Genomic DNA, 21,668 nt, shown 5'->3' with positions numbered 1-21,668 from the left:
GCAAGCAATCGCCTCTGCATGACCGGACCCCACCACTTCTGTTTACAGGTCTGTGTTCCCACCCATTCCCCTTCCTCCTCTGCTCTCCGCTTTCTTCTTAATTGTTTGTGTTACTAAGGTCCCTTTTTGGGTTCAAGTGCTGGGAACAAAGGGCTTAGAGGGAAGCCATGGAATGGGAGTGAAACTTTGTTTCATAAGCAGGCCTGTCTTTCCTTGCTGCCTGAAGAAGCAGGCAATCATACTGACAAAGCAGTGGTCAAGCCACGGAACAATGGACCAGTATGAGAAAATGTTACATTTGTTACTCCCTGCAGCTAGCTGCTCCACGAGTCTGGAGTGTTCCCATGTATCCTGATAAGGCTAGAGTAACTTCAGCTGTCTAAAATAATGAGAAACTCTCCCTGCAGGTTTCTGCCCCACAATATGTCATTCACCAATCCAGAATCAAATTTTCCAGTTAGCAACTAGGGAAAAGGGCCAATCAAAAAGCAGAAAATGGAGGAGTGTCAGGGGATTAAAGAAAGCAACAGCACCCTGTGAAAAAGACCCATGTTTATTTCAACCTGGCTTTCTTGATTTTTATCTTTTACTTAACTCTGAACTTTGTTAGCAAATTTTGGTTTGTTCTGAGAGCCGTTTTGGCCTCATCCTGGTTCTTGCCTCCCTTTTGGGAGAAGAGTCCTCTTTTCTCTTTTTGAACATGTTTTCTCTTGGCTTTGAGACTATTTTGGGCTCTTTCCCCAAACCAGTTTCTCTGAGCCAGGCTCTTGGTGCCCGAGCAGCTTGGTGTAGTTTTTGCCCGCTATATAGAGAGAGATTGGGTGATGCTATGAACAAGTGGATAAATGCATGAGCATCTGTTCATAGGGGCGTGGGGCTGTAACTGCGCCCCCTGGGGTTTTTAAGTTATTATTATTATTACATTTTTATCCCACCCGTTTTCCTCCAAGGAACCCAGGGTGGCTTACATGATCCTTCTACTCCTCTTTTTATCCTTACAACAACCCTGCATGCTGTGTATGCCTGCCCCGTCTATCCCTATAGTTCCCACGAGGCCCAGACAGGGGAAGCCAGTAAATTAAACCTGGGGGTGGAGGGTGGGATTCCATCAAGCTTTGCTGACAGCACTTGCTGTAGAATGTGGACCTGCAAGGAGTGGTGAGGCTGGGTTTCTGGCAGACCCAGCCAGGCAACTCTATAGCTTGTAAGTAGGCTGCAGGAGCACCTGCCTCATAAAGCAAATGCAGATATGAAAAACTCTTATTATGCTCTGCCTGTTTATTTGTCTTTAGCGGTCTGGGGTCCAGACCTCTTCAGAAGGGGGAATAGTGTTATGTGGTTGGGGTCAGTCTAAATGATCTTACAAGTCAGTGCCTCTGATCACAAAGAGAAGGATCTCAAAGAGATTTCCCCCACCTCTGTAACTTTTTAATTGGTGACCTTTGTTTTACTAGGCCTGAAGGGGTAGCAGGAAGTGAGGCTGGGGAGGGGTGGATCTAAGACAAAGAGAGAGCTGTTTTTGTCTTGCTGTGCAGAAAATCCCGAGGCAGCAGAGGAGGAGGGGTCTTTTGGTCCTGACCATTAGCCATGCTGGTTGGGGCTGATGGGACTTGAAGTGCAGGACATCTGGGAGGCATGAGGTTGGCAGAAGTAGGGATGTGTGAACTCCCCTGAGTCCATCCTGCGCCCTGCTCGCCAGAGCCCTGCCAGTTGCCCACCCCTGCTTGCGCTGGGGTGTTAGCCTCCCGGTGGTTCATGGGAGCCCGGCAAGTGGCCACCCGCTTCCCTAACGAGCTGCTTCCCTCGCAGCTCCCATCCTGCCGCCACCGCCACCAAAAGCAACCGCGCCCTCCCTGCTGGGCCCCAGCGGAGGGAGGCAGGGTTACTTGGCAGCCAAGGCAGCAGAGGCAGCAGGATGGGAACTGAGAGATGAATGCCACGGTGCTTCCCTCGCAGCTCCCATCCTGCTGTCGAGAGCAACTGGAGGTGCAGTTGCTCAGCCGGCGGCGGCCCCTTGTGCTCTCCTTCCTTGCAAGGAGAGCACGAGGGGTTAAGAACCCAGGCATATGGGGGCCTTTTCCACAAAGGCTGATTGTACATAAAGGCTGATTGTTTCTGTCTAGACATGCCTGAGATTGAGACCCTGAAAAGTTCATTTGAGGAAAGGAGGGGATACGGTCCTGGCAGAAGCACAGGGCTAGGGATTGTGTAAAGTCCGTTCCGTCTGTGTTTCAGGGATTGTCAGGGCCTTTTGTTCTGTCGTCTGCCCATTGACAGAATCAGAATTTCTTTGTTTGTGAATTGGTGCAAATTCACTTTTGTGCAAATTCCAAGTTGCACCAGTCAAAATGTGCAAATTCCCTCCAAAATGCTCATTTTCACACTTTAGCCTACGGGGGAAATGCACAACTTGCTTACAGTATACGCTCTGTGCACCCACACTTTTCCTGGGTCTTTCAGTCCCAAATTCAGATTGGGAGGGTGGAGTGCCTTGGACCAGAAAAGATGCTCCACGTTTTTCCTGGTCCTGTTATTTCCTTGTGAAGCTTCTGAGCCTTTCTGTAATGCAGAGAATTTCATTGTCTGCTTCTTTCTTAGTACCAAGGTAGGCAGACGTTAAATGCATCTTTGCATTTAACATGCATGTTTTAAAAATGCAATTGTTATCAGGTGTGGGTGGGCTGATTGGTGTTGCCATTGCAGAAGGCTTGGAGGGAGAATTTAACCCTTTCCTCCCCTCCTGTGGTGCTGAGGAAAATCCCTCCTCTGAAGATGCCTGTTGCCCTGTTGCCACTGGGGAATTTCCTCCCGATGCAAATAGCAGGCCTGAGTATATGGATGTGGAAGGAGCAGGGTAAAAAACCACCATCTTGGTCAAAATAACATCATTAGCTGACTCAAATTTGGTCAGACAATGGATTGTGCACTGCTGTGCCCATAAAGTATCACATCAGTATTTCCATACACCTCTCTATACTTCACTCCCTGATTCTCGGAACACCACTGCCCCAGATGTCAGATGTAACACTGCCATTTTCAAGTTGGAAAAAAAATGACTCCATCTTGGTGCTATCTTTCCTGGCTTTGATCAAGTAGGAATTAACCTCTGACTGCTTCCAAACACAATGGCTACAGTGTTCTTTCTCATCACTAAACAGAATTTTATGTTCTGAATGAAGTTGCTTCCTGCCTGAACATATAAAGAAATTAATAAGTACATCAGTTGAAGGACTGGAACTATTAGATGTGCAGGAATCAAATTAAAATGAACACTCTGCATTTGAGAAGATAATTAAGAGGGCTGTACAAAATTACAACAAGAAAACAATGAGGATGCAAATTTAGCTTTACTTAAAACTTAAAATGTTCATGATTCTTTTTTTTCCCCTTTACTTTTTTACTATCTGGCCATACAACCTTTATCCACTTTTGCCAAGGGTGAAAGGTGCCACCCAGAACTGGTGTCATCCTTAGGCAAATGCTGGGACCCCAGTGTTCAAAGAGAGCACACTGCTGACACTGCCCTGGCTTCCATGGAGGACGGGGTCCACCATGTGCCCTCTGCTGAGGGCTGCCTCCAAAGTCTAGCTGGCGCTCTCACCTCTCAGCCTCCCCAGGGTGGGTCTCTAGAGGATTCCTCTGCGTGAGAAGTTGAGGAAGGCAGAAAGGGCCCTTCCTGGTAGGGATGCTGGAGAATTCTGCCACGGACTCAAATGAGGCTGGATTCCAAAGAATCTGACCTCTGGAGTCCACGGTGGAGCGGCGAACAGCTGGACTTACCTCTGGGTCTGGAGGAGTTCACGTGGGGCAGCTCTCCACCTCCTTATACCATGTGATGCTCTAATGGTGCCTGCCATTAGCTTATTGCAGGAAAGTTACAGCTGTAAATGGCATATTGTACACCATTTGCGGGCATAAAGCACTTTATTTATTTATTTATTTCATTTCTATACCGCCCAATAGCCGAAGCTCTCTGGGAAGCAGAGAGCTTCCATTGTGAACCAGTGGAAGCTCTCTGGTTCACAAAAATTAAAACCAAACAACACACAATAAAACAATTTAAAATATATAGAACATTAAAACCACAATATAACAATACAACCACAATAAAACCTAGCAGCAGTACAGGAGTTTAAAATACAGATTTAAAACAGCAAAGATAAAAATTTAGAAAGCTAAAATGCCTGGGAAAATAAAAAGGTCTTCACCGAAAGGAGTACAATGTAGGCGCCAGGCGAACCTCACTAGGGAGCTCATTCCAGAGCCGGGGTGCCACAACAGAAAAAGCCCTCCTCCTAGTAGCCACCCGCCTCACTTCCTTTGGCAGGGGCTCACGGAGAAGGGCCGCTGATGATGATCTTAAGGTCCGGGCAGGCACATATGGGAGGAGGCGATCCTTCAGGTAACCTGGCCCCAAGCCGTTAAGGGCTTTGAATGTTAACACCAGCACTTTGAATCGGGCCCGGAAACGGACTGGCAGCCAGTGCAGCTGGAAAAGTACTGGCGTAATATGAGCTCGCAGGCCAGTCCCTGTTAACAATCTTGCTGCCCTATTTTGGACCAGCTGAAGTTTCCGGACCATTTTCAAAGGCAGCCCCACGTATAACGCATTGCAGTAATCCAGACGAGAAGTTATCAGAGCATGGATAACTGTAGCTAGGCTATCTCTGTCCAGATAAGGGCGTAGTTGGTATACCAGCCTAAGCTGATAAAAAGTGCTCCGTGCCACTGAGTTCACCTGTGCCTCAAGTGACAGTTCTGGATCCAAGAGCACCCCCAAACTACGAACCTGATCCTTTAGGGGGAGTGCAACCCCCTCCAGAACAGGTTGAATATCACCTAGCCGGGCAGACGAACCACCCACTAACAGTACCTCCGTCTTGTCTGGATTGAGTTTCAGTTTATTAGCCCTCATCCAGTCCATTACCGTGCCCAGGCACTGGTTCAGAACAGCCACTGCCTCACCTGGTTTTGATGAGAAAGAGAGGTAGAGCTGGGTGTCATCCGCATATTGATGGCACCTCAGCCCACACCTCCGGATAACCTCCCCCAGCGGTTTCATGTAGATGTTAAACAGCATGGGGGATAGAATAGAGCCCTGTGGAACCCCATGGCACAATTGCCATGGCACAGAGCAATAATCCCCCAGCACCACCTTCTGGAATCGGCCATCCAAGTAGGAGCGGAACCACTGTAGCGCAGTGCCTCCAACTCCCAACCCAGACAACCTATCCAGAAAGATACCATGGTCGATGGTATCGAAAGCCGCTGAGAGGTCCAGGAGAATCAACAGGGTCGCACTCCCCCTGTCCTTTACTTTATGCCCGCAAATGACCTAAATGCAGCCATAAACAGCTGCAATTTAGGCTAAAGTCAGTGCTTTATGGCCGCAAATGGTGTACAATATGCCATTTATGGCTGTATTTTTCCCACAATACGCTAATGGCAGCCGCCATTAGCGTATCGTGTCTTATTGGGAGCCGGAGAGCCGCTCCGCCAACTCTGGCAGTCACGGCTGTGCTCCGGAGTATTCCGTGGGGCCCTGAGCAGCACAAATTGCCCCTCCATAGCCCCCCCCGGACCAGATGGGGTGTCTGTTCACACATCCCTACTTCCTGGTGGAGCTCCCTTGTTCCTAAATTATTTGTGCATATCAGTGGTAGCTTTTATGTCTCTTATTTATAAAATTGCCTGGACTATCCTAAGCCAAATACCAAGATAATTTACCAAATATTCCAGCATTTTAAAAACACAACCATGTGGAGTTACCTGCACTGTTACCTCTATAAAGGTGTTCCAAGGAATTAGAAATATACAGAAGTAGGAATGAGGACACATACAGTTTGGCTCTTCTAGTGGCCAGATAGTATAGATAACCAGCTTGCCTCATGGTAGCATGTGCCTTATGATGGATTTATAAGTAGCTTATGACATAAATAGATTACATCAAATTTAAGTATGATCTCCTAAAAATATGTGCAATTTGGACAATACAGCTAAGGGAGATAATGCGACAATCATAGACAACCACTCACCACTTTTGCATTTATGGCTACTTCAGCAAATCCTGTACGTTTATTCCACAAAAGTTTATAGGAGTTATCTCCATAGTTTTGCTCTCGGAGTCCTCCAGGCGCGAGTCCCAATAGATGTCCTTTCTTCAGCGTGTCTACACATTCTTCTCTTGTGGGATGGTCAATGTGACAGACTTGAAGATACAGTTTTAGTCCTGCAAAAATGAGACTAAGAGATAATGGCTTTATTCTTGCTTAAAATACAAAATAGAAGACATGTCATATTTCCCGCATGACAAAAACTTGGAGTGTTTGTACAGGACAGTCAGGACAACTTTGGGTCACTCTCACAAAAATGGCTGCTGTGGGGTGGAGGGGGTTGCCCAGTCAGAAATGGTTGCCATGATGGGTGTGGCCAGTCACAAAACACCTTTTTCCCAGGAGTTTAACTGGGAGACTGAAAGAAAAGTAACTTGCCCCAAAACATAAGTACAAGACAGGGATGTGGTCTGGGCTCCCAAATATTAAACAACTCTTTTCGACCCAAATAAAGGTGGTATTGGAGGGTGGCCCTTCGCTTTGAGCATGTTCGCTTTCCAGTTTAATTTTTTTATTTAAAAATTCTTAAAAAATACAAATTGGGAGGGGCACTGAGCCTGGCAGGCACCAAAAGAGGAGTGCATGGGCACATTGGTGCCCATGGGCTCCACTTTGGAGACCCCAGGATCAGGGTTTCTGCTGCTGTCCTTCAGTCTCATTGTCTGAGTACACAGAGGTCCTCTCAGATTTGGTGTTGAGGGCTCCCAGGCTTGTAGTCCTGGGTGACCTCAAAATCACTTCCTGGTTAGATTAAGGCTTGCAGCAGTCTTTTCCCTTCACAGAGGAGTAGACAGACATCCCTGAGACACTGATGGAATCCCAGGGATTCCTGAGAGCTATTGGGGATTTTTCTGCTGGCATGGCTGGCTAACGGTACTGAAGCCCAGGTAACACTCTCAGTATGGAGATGACTCAGGTGTTTGACACCATTGCTCCCAAGTGGTTTCTGATTCTGATTAGTGCCTGCCTGGCTCCTTGGTTTACTGGAGATGGGGACACTTCAAAGTGGCTAGAGGAATGGCTTGAGCACAGGGGCAGAAAACTGCACAAATCTTATCAAGAGTTCATTTCTGAATCTATAATGTGACAATGATAGTGGCCAAGAAGCAATACCTCACCAGTATCATATCTGCTGTTCCTTCTAGAATAGTTTTTCTATGTGGTCCATGGCCACCTTCAGCCTGACTGATGAAGAAAGGTGGGGACCTCTCAATGGCCACTATGACATATTTGCTAAGTACTTTGTGGAGATAGTTGCTTTCATCCACTCTGACATCAATGACACCAGTTCTGCAGATAAATCAACTGAAGTATTCAATGCATTGTCTGTTCCCTTTTTTGGTGGGATGGATTTTAGTTATTGCAGCCTGATGATGTGGACAAGATGCTTGCTGAAATGCAGACTGGGAGGATATTAATGCATCTTTTTGAGAGTGATTTCAGCAGCCTTGAAAGAGACTGATGTCAGGCGACTTCCCTGGAACCCCAAAATTATAACAAACATTGGCTGTTTGAAAGTATCTCCTTCTTGGACAAGGTGATCAAATGGGTGATTACTTCCCAGCACTAGGCACACAATCTGGTCTTAGGCCTGGTTTCGGTATGCTGGAAGAACAGAGGGGAGCAACCAGGTTCCTTATGCCCTGTCACTGCACTCAGCTGGGTTGCTGCAGCGGCCCATTCAGTATAGTCACTCTCTTTCAACTTGCTACTAGCCTTGGTACTGCAGCTGAAGGTTGTAACTCTTCCTTAGGGGCAGAGTTTTAACGTTGGCCAAGGTGGATTGTCAGCTGGCTCTTGTTTGTTGCGGTCCACATTTGTAGAGTACTATTTCTATTCCTGCTTTGGCTACCATTTTATATCAGTATACTAGACCTAGACTACAAAAACTGAACAGTATTCTGGCACAGGGTCTTGCAACTCTTTCCTTACACGCTGTCCACTGGGAATGGTTGAGAGGATTATTGCAGAGTTCCAGTAAATCCCTGGTCTGCTCTAGCATGCAGGGAGAAGTGCCACAGAGAAGACTGGTTCCTGCCATTTCCCAATAAGCAGACCACAATCATCCCACTCGCTTTTGCTCTTCTGGTTCTTCCAACACCCTCCAGTTCAGTGCTAACAGATTTGTAAAAATAAAATAAAATGTTTAAATGGTTTAAGTCTCCTTTCTGAGCAGATAGGAATGTTGGATCAAAAGCCCAGATTGGCTAATGCCATAGACATAGCCTCAAACTAAATGTTATATGAGGTTCTGTGCATTTTTTGTTCTGTGTGGGTGGGGGTGGGTGGGGTTATTTACCAATACCAGCATAGGGAAGGATGTATCTCAGCAGAAGAAGGGTGCATGGAGGGAGATCTCTCCCACTGGTCCCTTTTTTGCTCAAAATTGTGCAATGTACAGTATGAGCTTTAATGTATATCCAGTGTATTGAACATTCCAAAAACATCAAGTGGCAATTAGAGTTCCAAATTGTTAGTACCCTAAGCCAGGGAGTCATTTTGACTTTAAAATACTTCTGTTACTAAATCTCCAGGATTTGTCTTTACCTGGTAGATGAAAAAAGAAATGGTCTACCACAGAATAAAGGAATCTTCCTGTGACTCTATAGATCCTCAGTACAAAAAGGTAATAATCAAATGGTGTGGCTCCATGGTAATAAATAATAATCCCTGGTCCTTTTGGTAGATTTTCTATTCCGCAAACCTCATAACCTGTAAATGATACAACATGCAATGGCTTCAGAATTGTTTCATGTACATGTAGATCACATAGTTATCGATATCCTTAATAGAAGAAAAGAGGATGGTATAAGGAAGGCCAAATAGTAAAATGCTATACCTTTAATGTGAAGTTTAAAATGTTAAAAGTATCAAAATTTATGTTCTTAAGTTAAAATTAAGTTTAGGAGTGTATGTGTGATGTCTAGGTTTAAAATTGCTTGGCTGAAAAGAACTGAAGTGGTGAAATTATATCTTCAGTCATTATTAAAGAAGGTACAAACAGGAATGACTTGTGAAAATGCTCAGGATCAAAGTTTAAGAACACTTTGGATTCTGGCAAGTTTTAATGCATTACTGATAGGAAAAAGAAACATATAGTAATGATTTTGAAGGAATTAGTGGACAACTTGAATTAGCTCACCAATTGCTGTTAAACTGACCCCATTCAGCAATATTGCCTTTGGACTTCCTCCCAGAGGCTAGGCATGGTAAGACAAATTATGCTGGAACCCCTTAGCACTATGAGGAGTCTCTAGATGGTTTTATTCTAGACTGTATATGCACTATTCTGATTGTTTTCCACAGTTAGTTTCCCATTGCTGAGTTAGTCTTTTACATGGCAACCAATTAAACATTTTCTCTTGGCTGTCTGACAGGAAGGAGAAATCCAAAGAGAAGTCAGGAATAAGACAAGAAGAAGTAATTAAGAAGCACCCTATGGTCTTTATGGAAGGACACAGTAGAAATAAACTATTAGAGCTGTAGTATGCTCAAGTTTGCTATTCAGCTGGAATCTGAAATTGAGATACATGGTCCAGCATTAAAGCCAACCTCATGTGCTCACTGTCAGTATTAATCCTTATTGCAGATCAGTATTTGGTTCATGAAGAATCAGCACACAGGTGAGGGAGGACCATAGCAATAGGCAAAGTCAACCTTTTGAGTTTGGTATTCCAGGAGATCTCTCTCTCTCTCTCCCCCTCTCTCAAAAAAAGAAAAAAGAGTGACAGAATTCAACAGTTTAAACTTCACTCATATCCAATGAACAGTGAGGGCTGTAATTTCCAACAAGAACAGATCCACAAATATGAATGGTTAGAGTACTCTCCATCAGCTAATACAAAATTGTGCTATGCTTGTTGAAACTTCCTAACAGATAGATTGAAACAAGATGCCTTTACATCAAGGACTGGAAGAAAGCATTTGATAAAGCAAGAGGGTTTCACAAACATGGTACATCTGAGGTCCATATTTCCTCAATATCTACGTGGCACGAAAAAGAAAGGCTGCAGACTTCCGGTCGGTGCCATGTCGCTCTGGCAAGCGTTCTGCGGAGGCTCCGCAGGTCGCCCCCTCAAACAGCTTTTAAAAGGTTGAAAAACCTTTTCATCTTCCCCTGGAATTAAAAGGGGAAGCTAGAGTACCATCTGGATAAGATCTTGGAAGAACAACTCCTTTTGTGAAGCAGCAGAAGGGCTGGACTCTAAGGTTAGTTTTCCGGAGTGTCGCCTACTCAAAGCTGTTTTGAGACTCCTACGTAGTGAGGAGAATTCAGGGCTGACGAGTGCCAATTTTAGTTAGTAATTTTGAATTGAAAATAAGAACAACATCTGAGGACCTGCAAAATCTGTTTAAGTGACTGTTTGTTTGTAACTATACCTACTTGCTTTGTCTTTGGAAGAGGGGGATGGCAGCATCAAAGGGAAGGAAGAAAGCTGTGGGACCACCACTGACCCCCCCCCCCAACTCTCTCCTTGCCAAAGGTTTTTAAAAGCCCTGCAGATGTAGGGGATCTGGCTTTGATAAAAACTTTGTCTTTTCAACTAGCAGAACAGGCTAAGAGGCTGGATACAATCCAAGATTCCATTACTATCCTTCAAGGGGCTATGGATTTAATTAATAGCTCTCATCAAAAGATGGAACTGAAAGTTAATGTCCTCCAAGAACAGATTTCTGTGCAAGAAACTACTATGCAAGCCTGACATAATATCCTGTCTGCTAGAATTTCCCAACTGGAGGCATATTCGCGTAGAGCAAATCTTCGTATCCTGGGTATTAAAGATTTGCCTGATGGGATAAGCCTGCCTAAATTCTTGGATAAATTTCTGCATGAGCTACTTGTTCTGCCAGCTGATTATTTACTTGATATTGAGCATGCATACCATGTTCCAGGTGCAGCTTGTAGCACCAATGAGACTGTAACTGTCATAGTCCAATTTGCAAGAGTCTCTACAAAAAATCAAATTCTGCATTTGGCAGGAGAACTGAAAGGACCTCTTTGGGGGCCAACTCAAGATAAAGTTATGCTATTTCCAGATTACACTAAAGAAATCGCTGACAAAAGAAGGCAATTTACCAAGGTGAGAAATCAGGCAAAGCAAATGAATTTACAATATCATATCAAATAGCCTGCTATATTTTGTATTCTTTTTGAAGGCCAGATTGAAAAAAAAAAAAATCATGAATTGGCGGAGGCTTGGTTAGCTGGCATACAAAGTAAAACACAGGAGATATCTTTTCCAGCTTCATGAGCTGAGAATTCTTCAATCAAGATTGCTCTTTGGATTCCCGCCTCCCAGCTGAGCAGAGCAAGCTGCTCCAGCTGGTCCAGGGACTACAGAAGCAGGCAAGCTCCCAGAGAGCTAGCGAACAGAGCAAGCAAACAGGGGGAGCAAACAGGAGTTGGCCAGGGGAGTTGCGGTGGTTGAAGAGACAAAGGAGACAAAGGAGACAGAGGCTAAGAGGTAAGTGGGCTGCAGGAAGCCCAGGGGGCTGCCCTTTATCCTTCTGATTGGCTGTGAGCTCACCAGGTGCTTCTGAGAGCTCCAACTGAATTGGAGGGGTGTGGCATGAGTACTCCCAGCAGCTGACTGGGCGGGAAGCTTCAGTCTGTTTCCCGCCTCCCAGCTGAGCAGAGCAGAGCAGAGCAGAGCAAGCTGCTCCAGCTGGTCCAGGGACTACAGAAGCAAGCAAGTTCCCAGAGAGCGAGCGGACAGAGGGAGCAAACAGGAGTTGGCCAGGGGAGTTCGGCAGGGGAGGTCAAGGGGAGGCCCCTAACATTTTTTTTTTAACTAACTTTTTTCCATTTATTTGTCTTGTAACACACACTTTCACACCAGTGGGACTCTGCTTTTAACCTCTACTGAGTAGAGGAGCAGGCACAGGCTAGTCTAGAACAATCACAAAGCTAGACACAAAAAGGGAAAAGAGACTATGGAAGGACAAGACTCTCCAGTGGTGGTGACCTGCAAGGTGTGTGCAATGTTTGTTTTCTTGCGTGAGAACAACATGGCCTACACCTGCAACAAGTGCAAGTTGATCACGCTGCTGGAGGAAAAAGTAAGTGGACTGGAGCGGCGACTGTCGACCCTCCAGGGAATAAGAGAACACAAAGAGTTCTTGGACAGCATGGGGGAACTACAGCAGCAAAGGGAAGACCAGAAGCTTGAAGAGCAACAGCAAGATGAGGCAGTGGGAAATGCGGAGGTGAAGAAAAATGGAGTAGAGGATACTCCTTGGAAAAGGGTGACAGTTAGGAGAAGAAGCACTAGACGCCACTCTGCACCAGTAGAAGCAGTGGAGCTGTGGAACCGATTCCAGGTACTTGCGGATCAGACTGGAGGACAGCCTGCAGAGGAAGAATCACAGGGGAACCTGCATGAGAGTGAGCAAGAGGCTGAAGGTCAGTCAAACAGAGGCGATGAAACCCAGGCCTACAAGAAGAAGAGAAGAGTGGTAGTAGTGGAAGACTCCTTGCTGCGTGGGATCGAGACCCAAGTATGTCGAGAAGACCCGTGGACTCGCCAGGTATGTTGTCTCTGGGGAGGACAGATTAGAGACGTGACTGAAAGGTTGCCTGCAGTCATAAAGCCCACTGACAGGTATCCCTTTCTTCTCATCCATGTGGGAACAAATGATACCACCAAGCGGAGCTACGAAGAGATCACGTCAGACTTTGAAGCTTTGGGAAGGAAACTCAAGAACTTTGGGGCCCAGATAGTTTTCTCATCCATCCTTCCAGTAGTTAGAAGAGGGATAGAAAGGGAATGAAAAATACTCCGGGTGAATGACTGGCTACGAAGGTGGTGCCGACGAGAGAGATTGGGTTTCTGGGACCACGGGCTATACTTCCTGGAAGATGGGCTGTTGGCTAGGGATGGGTGGCACCTCACAAAGGATGGGAAGAATGTGTTTGGCCACAGCATGAAGAACTTCATCAGGAGGGCTTTAAACTGAATCCCACGGGGAAGGGAGATGAAATGTTGGGGGTAACAATGGATGTAGGCGCATGCACTGCAACAGAGAGAACAGCTCTGATAGCGCCCAATAATAGTCTTCAGACACATGTAGGAAGAAAGCCAGACTATGAAGCACATGGTCTTCGATGTCTATATACTAATGCCCAGAGTATGGGAAACAAACAGAACGAACTTGAACTCTTAATACAAGAGGGAAATTATGACCTGATAGGTATAACTGAGACTTGGTGGGATGACTCTCATGACTGGAATACAGCAATTGAAGGATATAACTTGTTCAAAAAGAACAGGAGGAACAGAAAGGGAGGTGGGGTTGCACTGTATATGAAAAATACATATCTCTGCACAGAAATACAGGAGGAGGAGCTTGGTAGCCCCATCGAGAGCATCTGGGTGGAAATAAATGGAGCAAAGAATAAAAGGAACCTGGTGGTCGGAGTCTACTACCGGCCACCCAATCAAGGAAAAGACAAGGATGAAACTTTTGAAAAGCAAATAGCCAATAAGGAAGCATGATGTAGTAGTAATGGGGGACTTCAATTTCCCCAATATTTGTTGGGAGACAAATTCTGCAAAACATGGCCCCTCCAGGAAATTCCTGACTTGTGTGGTGGATAACTTCCTCCTACAGAAAGTAGAGGAAGGAACTAGAGGATCAGCTATCCTTGACTTGATCCTAACCAACAGAGATGACTTAGTGGATAAAGTAGCAATTACAGGAACTCTGGGGGAAAGCGACCATGTTGTACTTGAGTTCTTGGTTCTAAGGGAAGCAAAAGCTGAGTGTAGTCAAACGTGTACCCTGGATTTTAGGAAAGCTGATTTTCATAAACTCAGAACAATGAACAGTAAGGTCCCATGGCAAGCAATGCTAACGAGAAAAGGAGTCCAAGATGGGTGGGAACTTTTAAAAAAGGAAATTCTCAAGGCACAATCACAAACAATTCCAACAAGAAGAAAAGGTGGAAGACAACAGAAGAAGCCAATGTGGCTTCACAAAAAGCTTAGGGATGACGTGAAAACAAAAAAGGACACATATAGGAAGTGGAAAGAAGGCCAAGTAACAAAGGAAGAGTACAGGCAGATAGCACAGAATTGCAGGGATGGCATCAGGAAGGCTAAAGCTGAGAATGAGCTGAGGTTAGCGAGGGATGCTAAAAACAACAAAAAGGCTTTCTTCAGCTACGTGCATAGTAAAAGGCAGAGGAAAGAAATGGTTGTTCAGCTATTAAATAAGGATGGCAAAACGATAACAGATGACAAAGAAAAGGCAGAGGTGCTCAATTCCTACTTTGGCTCAGTCTTCTCCGAAAAGAGGGTCTATGACCCCCCTGGCAAAGGCGAAGTACAGGCTGAAGGGGTAGGATTGCAGCTTGAGATCGATAGGCATATGGCCAAGGAACACCTAATTACTTTGAATGAGTTCAGATCTCCAGGGCCAGATGAACTGCATCCTGCATTCCCAATCCCTGGGAAAATTCTGGAGCAGATGATAAAGCAATCCATCTGGAAGCACCTTGACAACAATGCCGTGATTACTCGAAGCTAACATGGATTTGTCAAAAACAAGTCCTGCCAGACAAATCTGATCTCATTTTTTGATCAAGTCACCTCCCTTGTAGACCGTGGGAATGCTGTAGACATCATATACCTCGACTTCAGCAAAGCTTTCGACAAAGTGCCCCATGATATCCTGATGAGCAAACTAGCTCAAAGTGGGCTAGATGAAACAACGATCCAGTGGATCCACAGTTGGCTACAGAATCGGACTCAAAGAGTGCTTATCAATGGGACCTTCTCAAACTGGGGAGAGGTAACGAGTGGGGTACCGCAGGGCTCAGTCCTGGGCCCAGTGCTCTTCAACATTTTTATTAATGTCTTGGAGGAGGAGGTGCAGGGAATGCTGATCAAATTTGCAGATGACACAAAATTGGGCGGGATACCTACTACTTTGGAAGACAGAAACAAAATTCAAAGTGATCTGGATAGACTGGAGTGCTGGGCAGAAAACAACAGAATTACATTTAATTAGGGGTGGACGAAAGTCACTTACCTGTTGTCGAAGCTTGTTTGCGGTGGGGGGGAGGCGCTTCGTTGCTCCCCCCGTGAAGTTCAGGCCGGGGGGGGAGGCTTCCCGCCTCGCCCGGCCGAAATTCAGGCCGGGGGGGAGGCTTCCCGCCTCGCCCGGCCGAAATTCAGGCCGGGGAGGAGGCTTCCCGCCTCGCCCGGCCGCAAACTCCAAAGTTTAAAAACAAAAACAAAAACGCCCCCGTGATAGACTACGTGACGATTAGCGTAGCCTATCACGGCTAGATCTGCAAAGTCAGCCGTGATAGGCTACGTTAATCATCACGTAGCCTATCACGGGTGACTTTAAAAAAAAAAAAGCGCGTACGCTAATGGTGGCCCCCATAGGGAGCCGCCATTCGCGTTCCTTATTTGGTCGCTGTAGTCTACGTAAATGTTTATGTAGACTACGGCGAAAATAAGGGCAACGCAAATAGTGTTGCCCTTATTTTCGCCGTAGTCTACGTAAACATTTACGTAGACTACAGCGACCAAATAAGGAATGGGAATGGTGGCTCCCTATGGGGGCCGCCATTATCCATACGCGCTTTTTTATTTTTTTTTTAAAGTCACCCATGATAGGCTACGTGACGATTTACGTAGCCTATCACGGCTAACTTTGCAGATCTAGCCGTGATAGGCTACGTTAATCGTTACGTAGCCTATCACGGGGGCGTTTTTTTTTTCTTTTATTGCAATGGCGGCGGCGGCAGCCGGTCGAAAGACCGGGTGCCGCTCCCGCCCCGCACGAACACACGCTGAACCGCCGGCCGGACCCGCCGCCGGGAGGGACATTCGCCAAAGGTAAGTCCCGTCCCGGGGGGGCGGTGCAGGGGGCGGGGGGGTGCGGAGAATTTCTCCCCGAAACTTGTTCGGGGGGCCGAACACATTGGTGCTCGGCCCCCCGAAGTTTCGGGGAGAAATTCTCCGCCATCCCTACATTTAATAGGGATAAATGCCAAGTTCTGCACCTAGGAAAAAGAAACCAAATGCACAGTTACAAGATGGGGGATACGTGGCTCAACCGCACTACAAGCAAGAAGGATCTTGGAATTGTTGTCGATCACAAGTTGAATATGAGCCAACAATGGCATGTGGCTGCAAAAAAGGCAAATGCTATTTTGGGCTGCATTCATAGAAGCATAGCTTCCAAATCCCGGGAAGTACTAGTTCCCTTCTAGTCAGCACTGGTTAGGCCTCATCTGGAGTACTGTGTCCAGTTCTGGGCACCACACTTGAAGAAGGATGCAGACAAACGGGAGAGGGTTCAGAGGAGGGCAACGAAGATGATCAGGGGACTGGAAACAAAGCCCTATGAAGAGAGACTGAAAGAACTGGGCATGTTTAGCCTTGAGAGAAGAAGACAGAGGGGAGATATGATAGCACTCTTCAAGTACTTGAAAGGTTGTCACAGAGAAGAAGGCCAGGATCTCTTCTTGATCATCCCAGAGTGCAGGACATGGAATAATGGGCTCAAGTGACAGGAAGCCAGATTCCGGCTGAACATCAGGAAAAACTTCCTGACTGTTAGAGCAATACGACAATGGAACCAATGACCTAGGGAGGTGGTGGGCTGTCCCACACTGGAGGCCTTCAAGATGAGGCTGGACAGCCATCTGTCAGGGATGCTCTGACTTGGATTCCTGCATTGAGCAGGGGGTTGGACTCGATGGCCTTGTAGGCCCCTTCCAACTCTACTATTCTATGATTCTATGATTCTATGGTTTGTTTAGGCTACAAGGGGCAGCCAGTACACCAGTGTGGAGAATTGTTTATATACATTCCTGTTTTCTTCTTCTTTCTTCTTTTTTATCTTATATATGATATACTGTATATAAAATTCTTATTTGTGTGTGTATAGATATGTACACATTCATATATATATCTAGAAATGATATCTAAAATATAGATAGCATAAAATATATTAGTGATTTGTTATTATTTTTATCCTTTTTAATTTCTTTTTTTCTCTTTTTTTACTATTATTATTACTTTCATTATTATGAGACTGTGATTAGTAATATCTTTGGCTGGCTAAATTTTTTTAGCTCTATTATTATATATTAACTGAAGGGCAATATATGGTTAGTGGAAATGAATTGCAGGCTTGCTCCTTTGCTATAAGACTGATGATATGATACTGAAATTTAAGGTTGATTACCTATGCTGTACTGAAGTGTAATATTGGCAATGATATAGGTATAATTTTTAAATAGAATGATACCTCAAGTTTGTGTGTAATGCAGTTTAAATTTAATCCCTTGAAGTAAATTTTTTACATTTTTTTCTTTTCCCCTTTTGCTTTCCTTTTCCTTTTTTTTCTTCTGATTTTTTCCTTTTTCTCTCTTTTTCATTCTCTCTCATTATTGCCGTGTCCTCTTAAGAATACTGTATTGTTTGAAACTGTAGATAATGACTGGGTTGTTGCTATTGTTTATTTCATTTATAAAGATAAAAAATAGAATAAATAGTATTTCCAGAAAAGAAAAGAAAAAGAAAGGCTGCAACCTCTATGCCCACTTTAGTGAATTCTACAGTTCTTGATGGCAATAGATATTATTTTAAATCAATTGTTGATGTTTTTTAGTACTTAGTCATCAATGAGCTAGTTATGTGGGGAACACATTACACTGAAGAAAAAGCAAAGCTTATTTAGAGCTTTATTTGAATATAACCTCCCCAATTGGTGAAAACTGGCCAAAATTTGGAAGCAGATTTTTAAAAATGCAAGTTATATGCAGAATGAAATTGTAGACATCATGGCACAAGTCACTTGAGAAGACATAGTACAAAACATGAATACTTGAGATGCCCTATGATACGTACTCCTAAGAGATGCTACTAGAGACAAAAGCAATTGTGAAAATGTTGCATTAGGAATCTGATATGTAAAAAACAGCAAGGTCTATGAATCTCTGTTATTTATAGTAAACACTTGCGTGCTGCATCCTTTATAGAACTGATATTGAAGTTGTCTGAAGAAGAAAATCTGGACCCATCCGAGTTTTAAGCCAAGCTTATTATGATGGGACAAGCCATATGAATGGCAGAAAGGAAGGAGTGCAATCCTTAATTCAAAAGAACTGTCAGAGAAAAATAGTTTATGCCCACTGCAGTAATCACTGTGTCTAATTGGTTACTGAAAAAGCTGTGGGACAATATAAAACCCATCAAGCAATATTTTCACCAATGTGCTAGGCTTCATGCATTTTTTTAAGCATGGAAAAGTTTGCAAGTTTGTATGAAGGTCAAAGAGCAGTCTGCCTTCTGAAACATCACTGATGAATGAAAAAGTACCAGAGTTGTTTGGGCTAATTACAAAAACGGCATTTATGTTTTTTAAAAGGATAAAACTGGAACATTTAATGGAGAAGTGAAGGGCTACTCGCTCTCATGAAAAAGTGTGGATGAATTCTGTTTCTGTTTAGTGTTCATGGAAAAAGTTCTTGAGATTCTAGAACCTGCAGATTAGCTCCTGCAAGCCCATGAAACAGGACTGAAGGAATCTGATCTATTATCTGTTCAGTAGTGCATACAATCCAACAACTTCACAAGAATGATACTTTTCATAAAATCCCTCAAGAAGCTGGAAAATTGCAGGTGATCAACAGTGAAGAAGAAACTCAACCCAGCAGGCTAAAGAAGAAAAATGCAACCCCCAAAGAGTATTACAACCCTAACATACTAGTGAAAAAGTGAGACAAACTGAACAATTGATCAGAATATATTTTGAAGTCACTGATACTGTTCTTACTGGAATAAACACGAGATTTTCTGAAAATGATGAAAGAATCCCTGCAGGGGCATCTGTAGATGACTTGAATTTTGATCCACTTAGTTCTGTAGGGATCACAGCCCTGACTAAAGAAGAGTTTTCTGTGGTCAAAATGTTATTAAAAACACACACTACAAGAACAGAGTGGCCTTTGCAGATACATATCAACTTCTAGGGGGATGTTCATGAGATCGGGATGAGAAGCACATTGGAGTATTACCGGGAGTTTCATGGAACTGGCTTTGGTCCCTCAGGAACACAAGAAGCAAGAAAAGCCAAGTGTACCATACCTTTAAAATCCAGTTTTCAGGGGCCACACAGAGCTTGAAAGGAACATACTTCTGGGTGGAGGGAGTAGAACTGAATGTCATCAGACTGCCAGGGGCTGCTTAACCAATGAGAGAGGCTTGTTTGCCCCCCCAATCCAGGCTCCCCCCTGCTACTATGTTATTATGAATGGAGACCAACTAATTCACAATTCTGATGGCTCCCTTCTGCTACTGTATTATCTCCCCACCTGTCCCCCAATGTTTGCACTTTTGCCTTGAGAAGCCAAAATCCCTGGTCCTGGAGTGCAGCATCTAAAGGCTTCCCATGAAAGCAGCCCAGCCTCTCAATTTTGCCCCATTCCAGCATTCTGCCAGAGAATTATTGCTTCCAACCCCCCTTTCTACCCCCTTTCTTCTTCTCCCTGCTTGCAATGAGATGAGAAGCTCCCATGATCTTGAATGATCACTACTGCAACTTTACATAACAACAGAGAAACTACAGAATGTCAAAGAAGCACAGCATTGAGATAGCGATTTCATGGAGAAGCGAAAGAGTGCTTTAGGGTGAGTTATAAAGTTAGCCTTTTAACCCTTTAAATGCTTTAATGCTTGAGCAATTTACAATGGCTCCATATGCACTGAGATTCTGTTAAAGATTAACTGTAGGGGAGCGAGATTTATTTCGTACTTGCGGGTAAACATGCACGGAGTTATTTCTTACTTCTGAGTAAACGTGCACAGAGGGGGGGGATATGGGAAAAACTACTTTGATTGGGGAAACAAGAGGGAATGGGGCACCCACCCCCTTGACCACGTCACTGCCAGGTCACAGAGGCATGCCCAGGATTTAATGTGGGGTGGTACATGGAACACTGTGGCAAAACCACCAGGGAGCTGCTTTCAGTAAAAAAAAGTTGGACTAAAAGGAGTTTCAGAAATGCAGCTTTTCAAGAGGGAAGCAGCTAGTTGGCAGTTGATGGATGATGATGTCATCCATCTTGAATGAACTCAGAGTGCTCTAACTTCAAAGTAAATCACTCATGAAGACAGCCCCCTGGCTGCTGCAGACTTTTGCCTGCCACACAGGCATCTGTGAGTCAACATTTTCTGTTCTAACTCAGAAAAATCGGCCCCATACCTTTTCAGTGACTCACAAGCATTTAGCAAGTTTGGTTTTTTCTTTCATTATGAAAAAGAAAAGTTGATAAAATTTTACATTACTTAATTCTAGGAAAAATCGAAAGCTGCAGCTGTGTTAGGTGCTATGCAAATTTTGTCTCTCTGAAATGTATATTGTGAACCTACCATTCAGAAAGCCTTTCTCAAGTATTTTTATAACTTGCATAACAATTTGGCTGCCCATCTAACAAGGAAGGATGGGGGTTGGGTCCAAGTTAGAAAGCACAGTGTTTGTCTTGCTTAAATTCAGTTCTGCACCATAATGTTCAAGTTCATAAAATCATAGAATCATAGAATAGTAGGGTTGGAAGGGGCCTACAAGGCCATCGAGTCCAAACCCCTGCTCAGTGCAGGAATCCAAGTCCGAGCATCCCTGACAGACAGCTGTCCAGCCTCGTCTTGAATGCCTCCAGTGTGGGAGAGCCCACCACCTCCCTAGGTAAGTTATACTGGGTCACATAACATTCAGCTCATGATCAAATCACATTAAACAGATTGTTGCAATAAAATAAGAGGATGGCTGGATTCCAATTTCTCTTCTGAAATGAAGAGATATCACATCAGAGGAACTATTTCAAATTCAGCCCCTTAGTGATTAAGTGAGAAAATCATGCTTACCATGCAGGATCTTTCCTAGAAAATCTGACACAGATGCAAGTATTTGCTTTGGCTTCTCCCATTGTTCACTTGTATAATCTTCTGGTAACTTGAATATTTTTTTACTAATAGAATAGAAAGCACTACTAGCATAGATTCCAGAGAACAGTATAACAAAGGGATAGTACAATACAGCAATTATCAGAATTGCTGACTTTATCAATGGATACACCAGATAGCCTGGATAACCTCCCAAAATGTAAGTTAGCCAAGACAGTGGTTCTTGTGCTAAAGTATAGTTCATATTTTCTGCTGCCATTTTTGGAATAAAAGAAAATCTGAATAAAATTCTGTCCATAAACACACAATTTCTTCACTTTTTTCCCCTGTAAAAAAGAGAACACACAATTAATAGACTCACAGTGCGTTCCTAATGAAAGAATAGGTGGAATGAGGCAGACCGCCCCCCCCCAATGGTGGGAAATGCCCTCTTCCAGGCTATGCTAGTCCCCTCCACTGAATCTCCTTCAATTCCCCAATCCAGAGCTCAGCCAGGAATCCACTCCATCTGGAAAACTCTGCTGGTGGAGTTGCCAAGAAAGGCTGTGGCAAAAGTGTGGCTTGGGTGAAGAAATGTATCCCTCATCCAAACCCCCTCTATTCCAAAGACACATCCACTTTAATGACA

General features: G+C 44.4%; 1 protein-coding gene across 1 annotated transcript in view; it reads right to left on the bottom strand.

The window, feature by feature from the left end:
* The window catches only part of LOC146346959 (DGAT1/2-independent enzyme synthesizing storage lipids-like), a 29,527-nt gene extending 8,189 nt beyond the window's left edge, over positions 1-21,338 (bottom strand). Inside the window, exons 1-3 of the mRNA XM_084848070.1 lie at positions 21,002-21,338; positions 8,661-8,825; positions 6,036-6,229 (exon numbers count right to left, since the gene is read on the bottom strand). Of these exons, the coding sequence (XP_084704196.1) occupies positions 6,036-6,229; positions 8,661-8,825; positions 21,002-21,338 (696 nt within the window). The remainder of the gene's footprint in view (positions 1-6,035; positions 6,230-8,660; positions 8,826-21,001) is intronic.
* Positions 21,339-21,668: the final 330 nt, after the last annotated feature.

The sequence above is a fragment of the Heloderma suspectum genome, chromosome 4, assembly GCF_057233095.1.
Source record: "Heloderma suspectum isolate Gila_16-S chromosome 4, 16-S_ref, whole genome shotgun sequence".
Lineage (NCBI taxonomy): Eukaryota > Metazoa > Chordata > Lepidosauria > Squamata > Helodermatidae > Heloderma > Heloderma suspectum.
This window is presented reverse-complemented; position numbering and strand designations above follow the sequence as displayed.